Genomic DNA, 13,010 nt, shown 5'->3' with positions numbered 1-13,010 from the left:
TCAACCAGGCAGTCTTCTGGAGAACCGTTTTCTTCCTTATGGTTCGGTCTGAAGGTAACTGCCCTTACTCAAGGGAATAAGTGGTTTACAAATGACTTGCCAGAGTTATTGGCACTGGGTTCCTATAATACGTTAAGCCTCAGTGGGGAATACCAATGAATTTCAGAGTTTCACCATGTCACTCCTATTCCCTGTGGAGAACTGGGAGGTCTGTCCGTGATCATTTCTAACAGCCCACACAAGACATGAGAGTTTATCCTGCAACGACCTGTCCTAAATGTGCTACGCCAAAACTATGTGCAACTCCATACGGAATGAATATTTAAAAGATGGTCAAAAAGGACCATTGCCAGCCAGGATGACTAGACACACATAAAGCACATACTCACAAATACTGACTGTGCTGTTCAAGACCACAGATAGAGCCATGTTCAATCGTAGACATACAGTAGTGTTACGTCCTTTAAACAAGTGTGTACCCTCATCGTACCCACAGTTACATAAAGATAATTCTGTCTTGTGAGATTACACATAGTGATGTTGTTGTCTTTTATGTTATTACTTAATACTAGACCTGTATGTGCCCGTGGGCCACCGGCCTACTTGAGAACGATGCAACTTGTAGGGAACCTAATAATACCCGTTGTCATAGCACCCGTTTTAACTGTCTGTCTGTGTCCCACATGGAGATCTACCCGTGTCTGAAGAGGGCTGACTGTGAAAAGTGGAATGGTTAAGTAGGCTAATCAATTGTCAGGTGTGGGGTTGCCATGGCAATCAATTGGCTGAGGCAGAGGCTGGAAATTGCACAGGTGAGGGGATTTAGGCTGATTATGCCCACTGGCAGAGCCTGACCAGAGCCTTTTGTGGTGGTTCTGGAGAACCGTGGGTCCGACCGAGTCGGGGCCGGGCACTGCACTCCCTGTGGTGGTTTGGAACGCATGTGTCGAATTTGAAGTCATTGGGTCAAACGGTTCTCGAGTTACGTGCATTACACACACGCACGCAGACAGAGACGTGGCACATTTATAGTAGGATTGTTATTACATTTTTAAGATATTTTTTTGTCTTTTTGCCCTCATAGATAGATAACAGTAGACAATTGGGAAAGAGAGTAGAGAGAAAGAGTAGAAATGGGGGGGAGAGAGAGAAAGGGAGTGACACGCAGCAAAGGCTGTCGGGATCGAGAGTCGAACCCGCGACACGCTATCAGGCTGCAGGTGTCCGGACCGCTACCCTAGCCGTCCGGACCGTTACAATTCTTTACCATATATCTTGAGCGCAGCATCCAATCAACCCCCAGATTGGAATCACATGTTGATGGGCCTCTATAGAGCGCACCCCCAGGGGTGCTTTCTTTTCTGACAATCGGGGGTGCAACAGATGGAAAGAAATTAACAGTATATGTTATGTAGAAACTCTATTCCCCCACAGGTTCCTCGGGTCCTGGAGGCTGCACCACGAGACTTACACAGTCCTGGGTGGGCCACCCGGCCTGGTGGAGAGTAGACATGTTCATGAAGCAAGTTAAACACTTGCGTTCACTGATATGACTTCAAAGTATTGCTCTTTGTCTTTAAGTGTCTAAATGGTTTGGCACCCATTTATTTATCTGAACTGCTGAAACCCTATGCTCCGACACGGACGCTCAGGTCCTCTGACCAGCTTCTCCTGGTGGTTCCTAAAACCAAGCTGAAGCTCAGAGGTTATCGAGCTTTTGCAGTGGCAGCTCCCAAGCTCTGGAATGAGCTGCCTCTGCACACAAGACAAGCCCCCACCCTCCAGGTGTTTAAGTCACGCCTCAAGACTTACCTTTATTCCTTGGCTTTTCCAAGCACAGTATGAGATGTTCGATGTTTAACGTGACACTGTGCATGTTGTTTGTGGTTGTTTTGTGGTTTTTAAATGAAGTTGTTTTTTAATGTTGAAGTTGTTTTTTAATGTTTTACTGTAAAGCACTTTGGTACAACGTTGTTGTTTTAAAATGTGCTATATAAATAAAGATGGTATGGTATGGTATGGTATGGTATGGTATATACCTGACTACAGTATATGACAGAAAAGGAAAAGAGTTGTACTGTACCGTTGCGGCCAAAATTGATCATGATGTCAGCCTCTCCTTCCGTGAGGCGTGTGAAGGTGAGTGGAGTGACATCAGCCCACACTTTGAACGCCCTGAAGAAAGCGTCGTCGATAGTCTCTTCATCCAGATCTGGGCTGTGTCCGAGTATTCTGAAGAGTGACACATGAAGAGTGACACATGAAGAGTGACACATGAGAGTGACACATGCAGGGATTCATTCACCAAAACCGGTGTTTAAACCGGTGTTTACTCACTTGTTTAACCCATTCTGACCTGAGATCAGATTCATACGAGGTTTCCGCCGGACACACACTGGTCTGATGAACCCATTCTGACCTGAGATCAGATTCTAAAAATGTCAGTCGCTCTTCGATTTTTCAAAAATAGCAGACCTACAAGCTCGTATCGCGCCACTCGGTGGCGCGATATGAGCTTGTAGGTCTGCTATTTTTAAATAGCTAAAGCATAACATGATGCCGACACCAAAATGGGTGCCCGGTATATCTGAATGGGTCAAAGCGTACGGATGACTCCATCCTGCACATGTATAACATTCAAATTTGAATTAAACACTTCACCACCTTCAGACTTTACATAACTAATCCTCAAGACCAGTGGTATTTCAATTTCTTTGAAAATCATTAGGATCTATAATTTGCCATTTTGTAATATATATATACAGTGTATATATTCATAAATATTTGTATAGTAGCATATGTTGCAATACTAATACTAATGTGTGGTTGTCACAAAATCGCACCTAAATCACACCTAAACTTGTCTTACGGCACACAGTTTCTGCACCACTGGTCAAGACAATGACTATGGATTATTTTGATATGATATGGTCAGTAGAATACAATCAGGGTCAGAAAGACAATTAAATCAATACAGCCATGTTGTAGTACTACTGTTATCTTCAGACAAGCAGACACTACTCCCATTACTAGTAGACTATGAGTCATCTGGGGAAAATCTTTCCTGAAAGAGTTCAACCGCAAAAAAAGAAAATGTGTGCCTGTTTCTGCTGTGGATTCTTCTAGACATGGGCTGAGCTGAGATTATTATTGTTATTATTGTTTTCCTTAATAGCCTTGCTATCCTCCTTGACAAACAGGGACAGGCTAAAGTGGTCAGGCGGCCACATCACCCAAAAAACACTGAAATAAATAAAACAATTTGGTGCTGTTGTAAACTTCAAATAAATGGAGGGGGAAAAATAAAAGGAAATAAAGATCAAAGCCTATGAAGGAATGCTGATGTTAGCAAGAAACAATTCAAACACAAAGATTGTGTGGATGGGGGTTGGGTGTAAGGGAATCAGGGGCATAGCTGAGGTCCATCTCTCAAAGCAAACAGACTCTGGGGGTGTTCTTTATAGTTTCCTTCCTTTGCTCAGCAGTTTATGGAACAACAACACTGGTTAAACACTGGTTAGGGGAAAGAGATTCAGACCTGTGTGTTTGACAGCGTTTTCATGTGAGCCACACCTGGGACAAACAGGATAATACTTTAGAGGCAAGAAACCAAGTAAAAATGTGCTCCTGGATCAATCGGGATAGGACATCAACTGAAAAAAAAAGGCTGAGATCCGGCCGGGCACACAAAATATTTAAAATAGGAGAAGAATCTTTAAAAATAATACTTTGTTGTTAGTGTTTCTTTGCCCTGATTAAGATGGATATGCTTTATTTCACATTCTTCTAGACTTAGTAAACTAGATCTGCAAATTGGACTGTCTACATTAATGAATGTCTTCACAAAAAAAGAAAAAAGTCACGCCTGTGTGAAGTGAGGGGCACTCTTATCATCATACATCACATTTAGGGGGTTTACCGCCCACAAAGATTTTTTTTTAACTGGGGGACCCCCCCCCCCCCCCACACACACACACACACACACACACACACACACCCTGACAAGCACTCGAAATTGTAGGCATTACATTTTTGTTTGACTCAGTTCAATACATAAATATTGTGATACAGTAGATCTGTAGATCTGCTATTTTCATAATGTGTGCCTCTTTCTTATGTAATAGGCTATTTTATCATTTGGATAATTCAATTGTAACTTTAGAACTGCACAGATAGATTTGGTCTGGTATTGCATTTTTTGGTTAAGGGCATGGTTTAATCATTATTATTATTATTATCATTATTTATTTATTTTTTGTCTCCATTGCACAGTAGTAGGAGTAATGACATTTTGTGGCATCTTTGGTCTCAGGGGGGGGAGGGGTGGGTGGGATTGTTTATTTTAGTGTTCCTTGCTTTTGCTGTTATGTGTTGTTTTATATGTGTTTTGTTTTCTTTAAGTCATTCATGTTGTTAACGTGTATTGTGATTTTTGTCTTAAAATAAAAAACATTTGATAACAAAAAGAGAACTGCACAGATACCCAGCATATACTTTAGTTGTTTACAGTGAGAGAACAATGTTGCACATTAAGCTAATCATGCAGGGAATTTGGTGACACCCTGGGAACCACTATATAGTCCTACTGTAGGCTATCTGAAACTGTCATTTGTGTTATAGTGTGTTTAGCGTTGTGTTGTGTTGTGTTGTGTTGTGTTGTGTTATAGTGTGTTTAGTGTTGTGTTGTGTTGTGTTGTGTTGTGTTGTGTCGTGTCGTGTTGTGTTGTGCTGTGTTATAGTGTGTTTAGTGTTGTGTTGTGTTGTGTTGTGTTGTGTTGTGTTGTGTTGTGTTATAGTGTGTTTAGTGTTGTGTTGTGTTGTGTTGTGTTATAGTGTGTTTAGTGTTGTGTTGTGTTGTGTTGTGCTGTGCTGTGTTGTGTTATAGTGTGTTTAGTGTTGTGTTGTGTTGTGTTGTGTTGTGTTGTGTTGTGTTGTGTTGTGTTGTGTTGTGTTGTGTTGTGTTGTGTTGTGTTGTGTTGTGCTGACCTGTAGGTGATGTCTTTCTTCTGCCACATGGGTTTCCTGTGGAAGAAGTTGTAATTGGCCACATCTGGTACTCCACAACGAGGCTTCTTCATGATCTCCACAGTCTTCTGGTCAATCTCTCCAGTTTCTTGCAGCGTAAAGAACTTCTGCATTTTCTTCAGAGTGTCCTTGAGCACCATTAGGTTACATCTGTCTTGTGGGCATCCATAAAACTTGTTCAAATATTGCTGAAAGAGAAACGTGTAGTTAATGGCCTTTATAAATAAATATATAATGTGTGCAGCTTTGATGAAGTGGGGGGGTTTCCGTTCTCCTGACGATGACAAAGGTATATTTTTTCCACATTCATATGAACAATATTAAATATGTTTTAAAGAATGCAATAAAAACTCGCAAGTATTTGATTTGATCAACAACTTCACTATTTAGGTCTATTGGGTGTTCTAGCGATTAGTAAAAAGAGAAGAAAAAACAAACAAACAAATACAACTTACCAGGGCAACTTCTTGGGGCGTTTTGGGGCTGGTGTCGTCTCCGGGAAACTTGATAATAGGCGAGGGGGCAGCATAGCTTTTCTGAAAAGCGATGAATTGCAATAAAAACACGCTAAATATCGTCAAACACCCCATAGTTGTTGTCAGGTTGGACAATAGATTTTTGGGGGAAGGGTTAGGAGGATAGATGCCGTGCGCTCTGAAGTCCTACTCTGACTGACTGCAATAGTTTAGTCTTTATTTCTTTAACGGGACATCCTGCACCTCAGCAGCTCCATGAAAGTTCTCTCCGTTCTCCGTCACTTCTGCAGTCTGCTGCACACGCACTTTTCTCGATGCTCTCCGCTGTGCGCAACACTGCGCAGTCTCCAGGTTGGTGCGCGCGCGTGTGTGTCTGTGTGTGCGCGCGCGCGTGCGTGGTTGCTTCTCTCTCCGTCGTCGTACGACGGTGTCGCTATGCCGAAAATGGTCCATCTACAGCCTATCTCCGGACTCCGGTTTGTTGTCTCCACCAGGCCGAAGGCATGCAGGGGAGAAAGTATGTTTTGCACTCCGTCCGTGTGTGTGTGTGTGTGTGTGTGTGTGTGTGTGTGTGTGTGTGTGTGTGTGTGTGTGTGTGTGTGTGTGTGTGTGTGTGTGTGTGTGTGTGTGTGTGTGTATGCATGTGTGTGTGTGCACGTGTGTGTGCATTTGTTTGTCCTCTGTGTCTGTTACCAGCTAATCTCCAGCCCGGTCAATGCCAGATTTTGCACACACTCCCTGGATGCCAAAATGAACCTCTGCCCAAATTTTTCCAAAACGGCTTGTTATAGCACCACCAGGAGGCCGACTTTTGTAAAACACATTTTTTTTTTATATTACTCCTCCAGATTCTGTCCAACAATCCCGCAAATGGTTACACAGTATCTCTACATTAATTTCAAGACGGATCTGTCCAATATTTCATATTCCATCATAATTGGTTAACATTGGATTTTGAACAAAAAGCCTCAAATCATGAACGCAGTGCAATTTACGTGAAATCTTTCACAGACTTTCCTACTATAGGCTGAGGAATATATCCCACCTTTTTCACATTGGCCTGTTTGTTATAGCAGGTGGATTTTAGCAAAACACATTTTTTGGAACAAAATGCCTCAAATCATCCAATTGCCATCTAAGGCGTGAGAACAAATGGCACATTTTCACATTGGCCTATTATTATAGGGCTACCAGGAGGCCACAACCTGACCTGGCCTGGTGGAGACCTGTGTCCCCAGGGGCACTTCATCTACCAGGAGGCCACAACCTGACCTGGCCTGGTGGAGACCTGTGTCCCCAGGGGCACTTCATCTACCAGGAGGCCACAACCTGACCTGGCCTGGTGGAGACCTGTGTCCCCAGGGGCACTTCATCTACCAGGAGGCCACAACCTGACCTGGCCTGGTGGAGACCTGTGTCCCGAGGGGCACTTCATCTAGTTTGTTTAGTGACTGACTGCCTGGCAGGAGTTGAGGAGTGTGTCACATTCTCCAGTGGTCCGTGGGGGGTTCCAGACAGTGGAAAAATAAATAATAATTTGGTGTGGTCATACTTCATTAATTGGACTGATTGATAATTGATTGATTGATTGAATACTTATTAGTCAGAAATGTAAACAGCTATAACAGCACAATACAAGGGTACAGTCAGACAAGGATTACAAAGATTTCAGATTGTTATTGAAGGGACAGCCCCTTGAGATGCAGCATCTCATTTTCAAGAGGGACTCATAAACAAACAAAATACAAAAAGCATACTGTACACAAATGCACAAAACATACAGTAGGCGCCCTACACAGATACAAACGGATATACATGCATAGCTTCCTCACCCTCTTCCACCTACCCCACCAAGCACCACATAATCTGCTGTTACACAATGGAGATAAGGTCACAGTGCAAATACTTCATTACTGGTTACCGTCAGGTTAGAAGCATAGACAAGTTGAGTCTAGAGGTGAATATAAGGAAGTCCTGAAGCTACCGAAAGATGAGATGGATCTAAGAGATAGAGGGAGATTGTTCCAATCAAATGGGGCTTTGTAGCAAAAAGACCTCCGTCCAACCACATTGGAGATTTGGGGGATTTTAAAGTAAGGGTATTGTAGATGTCTTAGTGGATATGACGAGGTAGACTGAGTCAGGTACTGCTTCAAGTAAGCAGGGCACCTAAAATAAATGCATTAATAAATGAAGAGAAACCAGTGTAGTTGCCGTCTTGCTTTAGGCTACAGCCAATTGAGTGAATTGTACATGAGGCAGCCGCAGTGGTGGGTATCATTATGTATGCATATATAAAAATAATTAAATAAAGTGATATACTACTATATAAAGTAGTCTCTACTAAAAGGAGACCAATCAAGTTCAAACTGTGCGGCGTCACCAGTCCTAGTTCTTGTTCAGCAGTCTAATTGTGGACAAGTAGAAACTGTTCAGTAGTCTGGAGGTGCTGCTCTTGATGCTCATGAAGCGTTTGCCCGGCCGTGGGCGTGGAAGTGGTTTGAACAGGCTATATGGCTGGAGGGGGTGATGGATGTCCCTGATCGCATCTTTGATGTATTTGCAAACAGACGTGCCACATGGACATCACAATCACATTGCGGACAGACCAGATGCATTGTTTAAACTAAAGTGTTATATTTTAGCTAGTTTTCAACACCTGTCCACAGGAGGCTTTTCTAAAATAGAACAACACTAGTCTAAAACCCAATCATGTACACAAATGAAATGAATAATTAACATAAAAAACCAGACCCAATACATACATTAACTAGAGGAACTATTCATGTGAGCACAGTTGATTTGATTTCAACCATAATTTCAGTCCTTTGTACTATTACAATCATCCTAAACAGCATAATCATCATCAATAGTTAACCATGGAGAAACACATCACAAAAATATCACAATATAATATATATATATAATCTTACTTAAAAATGACTAGAGTTTGATAAGCACATCTGTGACTTATTGTTGCATCTGTGTGAGAGAGAGAGAGAGAGAGAGAGAGAGAGAGAGAGAGAGATATCATATAAGTCTCGCTCTGTGTTTTGCCCCTCAGTACACAGGCTCAGCCTGTCACAGGTTTTGTTTCTTTCTGTCACGTGGCCTTATGGCATCATTACCACGGTTCCAAGGAAGCCTGACAGCTGTCTACAACTGTCACCTACCTTGTGGCTTCCTTTGGAACTGGCCAGGTAGGTCAGTGTAGGTCAACATGACACTGAAACTACCTGGGTTCCTTCCAGGTAGGTCAGTGTAGGTCAACATGACACTGAAACTACCTGGGTTCCTTCCTTGGAACCTAAATATTTAACGCCATATAAGGACTCAAGGAGAGTCCGTTTTGAGTCTCTATGTGCTTATTATAGCCGAAGCAGTGGTGGAAATGATCTAAGTGCATTAATACACACTTGAATTTCAGATATTTGCACTTTACTTTAACTTCCACTCCACTACATCTTGGATCCACATATTGTACTTTTACTCCTTTTACTCCTTTTACTACTTGAAAACGTACTAATTGCTTTGTAGATTGCAATGTTTTTTCGTTCTATTGAACAGAAGTGAGGTGTTGAAATAATAAACACAGCAGTGATATTGAATTGTTCTTGGTTCTTTCCTTTCTGTCTGTTTGTGTGGCTGCTGAGTGCTGCCTGCTGGTAGGAAAGGTTTGGCTCAATACTATACATTAATGATATATGTAGGGCTTCAAGTATAATGAAATGTGTTATTTTTGCTGATGATACTAATATCTTTTGCTCAGGAGAGATTATTCAAGAGCTACTGGAGGTGGTCTCAACTGAACTGGACAAATTTAAAAAATGGTTTGATCAAAATAAACTATCACTTAATCTAAAAAATAACTAAATACATGGTCTTCGGCAAACAAAAAACATTGATGAATACTCATATTGAGATAAAGATCGATAATATATTAGAAAGAGTATTTGATAACAAATTCTTGGTGATAATAGATCATAGGTTTTCCTGGAAACCTCACATAACTTACATCCGCTCCAAACTAGGGAGAAGTATTGGTATTAAAACAAGACAAGCTTTAAACATTGACTCACTGAACACTTTAATGACACCATATCTCACCTATTGTGTGGAGATGTGGGGTAATACGGTATTACCCCACAGGGGTGGCCTTAAGGATCGGGAGGCCCCTTTCATGACGTCATCATTTTTATATATATATATATATATTTTTTTTTTTTTAAATGTCAGTGTCAGTGTGTATTATCGGACTTCAAAGCATGAACAGCATACACAGCCAAGTAGAAAATACACAAAAGCAGCTTGCTTGATTAAACAATGTTTTACTTTAAGCCTAAATACACACCCAGTTGTCCTTCTCAGGCCCGCCACCAAGTGGTCAAAAATAATACTGAAAATAATCTAATATTATTGGCTCCTATACACATACATTAACCACTTCAGTCCTATGTACATTCCGGCCATTTGAAAGTAGCCGATCTACAAGCTCGAGCTTGAATTCAATCTGAAATTTTCAAATGAGCTATATAGCCTTCGTTTGAATACTTTAAATGGGACATTCTCCACATTGAGTACTTGAAGTACATTTGATGCCAATACAATCAATCAATCAACTGTATTTGTTCAGACTCAATAAAAACAGACAACAACATAAAACACTACATAGCCTACAGAGAAGAAACACACCTAACCCATAAAAACATACATTTTACAATAAACATTCATACCAGTGCTTCCAAAAAGCAGACAGATAGCTATTGCTACTGAAGCCGGGGTTACACAGCAGCATATTATACCGTTTTGAGACTCATTGAGCCGACATTACATTTTCTGTTTCTCATTTTCTGAGAAACCTATGTCATTGAGAAAGGCATGACAAGTACGTGTATACTCCGGAATTTTACTTGTAAACAGAGTACTTCTACATTGCGTGAATTACTTTTATCACCACTGAGGCATGTTTTTTATGACGGTTCCATGGAAGCTGTGACAGATCGTGTCAGGTTCACTTGAATTCCATTTTCATTGTCTGATGGCATTCACTTGCATGATTTAGGAGTCCAATGTACAGCATCTTAGAAAAGAAAATAAGGTCCGCACACTGGAACCAAAGCTTTAAAAATCACCCCCGTGTGAAGTGAGTGCATGGTGAACTCCGTGTGGGGGTCCCCAGGGGGTCCCCAGAAGTGCCAGGGCCATATATGTTTAATGTAGCAGAAGAAGTTTTGCACAATTTTAACGTCCCAGATCGATTGAAATATGAATCTATTGTAGTACTGTACTGTGCTGACTATAACTCCATGATATATTAGGAGTAGGCTACAATAACATTCCATTGTGAATAAAAACGTATTATTAACCACAGTGTGGTTGCAGTGTAATGCTAAAGGTTTAATCACAGGGCTGTCTGCTTCATGTAATATAATTAAAAGTGTTTTGTGAATCAATTCATTGAGTGCTATCCTTACTTTCATGCAAAGCACCAACTTCAGTGTTTACAGACTGAATAGCACAGTGAGTCTTATAGCTCTGATCCATAGCTCTAATGTCTAAATGCAACGCATTAGAGCTATATGGACCAGAGCTATAAGTGGGTCTCAGACTGGGGGGTCTGGGGACCCCCTGCAGTACCTACCTGTCGGTTGCTGGGCTCTGGGGACCCCCAGTATCTACCTGTCGGTTGCTGGGCTCTGGGGACCCCCAGTATCTACCTGTCGGTTGCTGGGGTCTGGGGACCCCCAGTATCTACCTGTCGGTTGCTGGGGGTCCCAGAGATAGAAATGCCACTAAATGGGGGTCCGTCCGTAGCAGTGTTGTTTTCGTCGACTAAAACTAAGACGAAAAATGTTCGTCGACTACCTTTTTCCACTGACGAAAACTAAATGGAAACTAAATGAAAACTATCTATGATGACTAAAACTAAGACTAAATATACTGACAATTTCGTCAATAAATAAAAACTAGACTAAAATGTTAGTAAGGGACTAGTAGTAGTGGACAAGATATCCAGTGTTTTGCTGGGTTGCATGTTGCAAAGCTAAGTGAAAACTATTCAAGAGACTATGACTAAAACTAAAATAGAAATTTGCTGCCAAAAACAACACAGGGCCGTAGCCTAATGCATGTCAAACTAGCGCTAAACATAACCTGACAAAAACAAGTAGTCCGTGTTGTTCGAAAGTCACCAACGGGGCTTGAACTGGCAAAGTTACATTGATGGGACTCGAAGGCGGATGACTAACCCACTGGACCACTGAGGACGGTAGCAGGTTGGATATATATTATCTATTTACCCTGTGACGTCAGCCACTTCCGGGTTCTATACTATATTCAAGGAAGTTCCACGTCATATATTTAAATCTCGCGGGCGTGGCCTCACACCGGAAGGAAGTGACTCCCCCCTCAAATACGGAAGAGACGCGTGGAGGAGAGTTTGGTCAGTGTTTGTTTGGAAGTGCCACGTCACCACGCATCGGGTCCCTTCGGAGCAGGTATGTTATTTAATACTTAACGCTGTTGTTGTTTTTGTGTTCAAACGTCTATCACTTATGAAGTTACTTGTTAAGATGTTTATATATGATGTATTTACAAAAATATAAAACAGAGTTCCAGTGGCTGAATGGTTACTCTCGACGCTTTGTAAACAACGGGCCCGAGTTCAAGTCCCCGTCGATTACCGAGAGTGTTTTTCCTTCTTACGAAAACAAACACAATTGTTTTTGCTAAACTAGTCGAGGTCTATTATTCATTCAGTCTTTGAGCCACGGACCACCATGTTACATTTATAGACTCACAATGGTGGCGAGTGGCTCAGATACTGAATGGACCTCCTCGACTAGATGCAAAAACAAATTTGTTTTATAAGAAGAAAACACACTCTCAGTCCTGGACGGGGAGTAGAACCCGGGCCTTAAAGTTACTAACCGTCGACAGTACCCACTCGGCCACCGGAACACGCCTTTAAAGAGTAACTCTTTAGTGAACATGTTTGAGCCACCCACCATTTCACATTAATAGACTCAGTGGTCAGTGGCTCAAATGGGTCTGAGAGACTAAATGGTCTCAAACGGTGGTCCGTGGCTCATGTTAACAAAGCTCAGTCACTAACCACTATGGCTATGCTACAATCAGCATTATATAATCAAAGGATCAAAAGTAGCACTCTTCTACATTCTCTAATTGTGTAGTTTTTTGGAAATTAAGTGTAAAGATCTACTATTGGGGTCCATTTGGTTACCTACATTAAATTGCTCTGTATTGTGACAGTAATCATTACTATAGTGTGTTCAGTAACAGTGTTAGATAGCTCTATAGTGTGACAGTAATCATTGCTATAGTGTGTGTTCAGTAACTGTGTTGAATAGATATTGTGACAGTAATCTAGCCCAAACATTTAGTTTCTCGTAGAGGGTTTTTTTCGATTCTGACGAATCTCCCTACGAGAGTCTAAAAGATAACCCCGCCCCTAACGTCGAAAAGGAACGTTTGTGCCTCAAAATCACT

General features: G+C 41.6%; 1 protein-coding gene across 2 annotated transcripts in view; it reads right to left on the bottom strand.

Annotated features, from left to right (window-relative positions):
• mmp2 (matrix metallopeptidase 2) overlaps window positions 1-5,924 on the bottom strand; it is a 35,488-nt gene extending 29,564 nt beyond the window's left edge. For both annotated transcript variants that reach the window (XM_083794275.1, XM_083794276.1), the window contains exons 1-3: window positions 5,481-5,924; window positions 4,987-5,213; window positions 2,084-2,232 (exon numbers count right to left, since the gene is read on the bottom strand). In XM_083794275.1, the coding sequence (XP_083650401.1) occupies window positions 2,084-2,232; window positions 4,987-5,213; window positions 5,481-5,615 (511 nt within the window). In that variant the 5' untranslated portion in view covers window positions 5,616-5,924. The remainder of the gene's footprint in view (window positions 1-2,083; window positions 2,233-4,986; window positions 5,214-5,480) is intronic.
• Between the last annotated feature and the right edge of the window lie 7,086 nt (window positions 5,925-13,010).

This window comes from Protomyctophum parallelum, assembly GCF_964188405.1.
Source record: "Protomyctophum parallelum genome assembly, chromosome: 2".
In the NCBI taxonomy this organism is placed as follows: Eukaryota; Metazoa; Chordata; class Actinopteri; order Myctophiformes; family Myctophidae; genus Protomyctophum; species Protomyctophum parallelum.
Note: the sequence above shows the minus strand (reverse complement) of the source record. Positions and strands in the feature narration are given on the sequence as shown.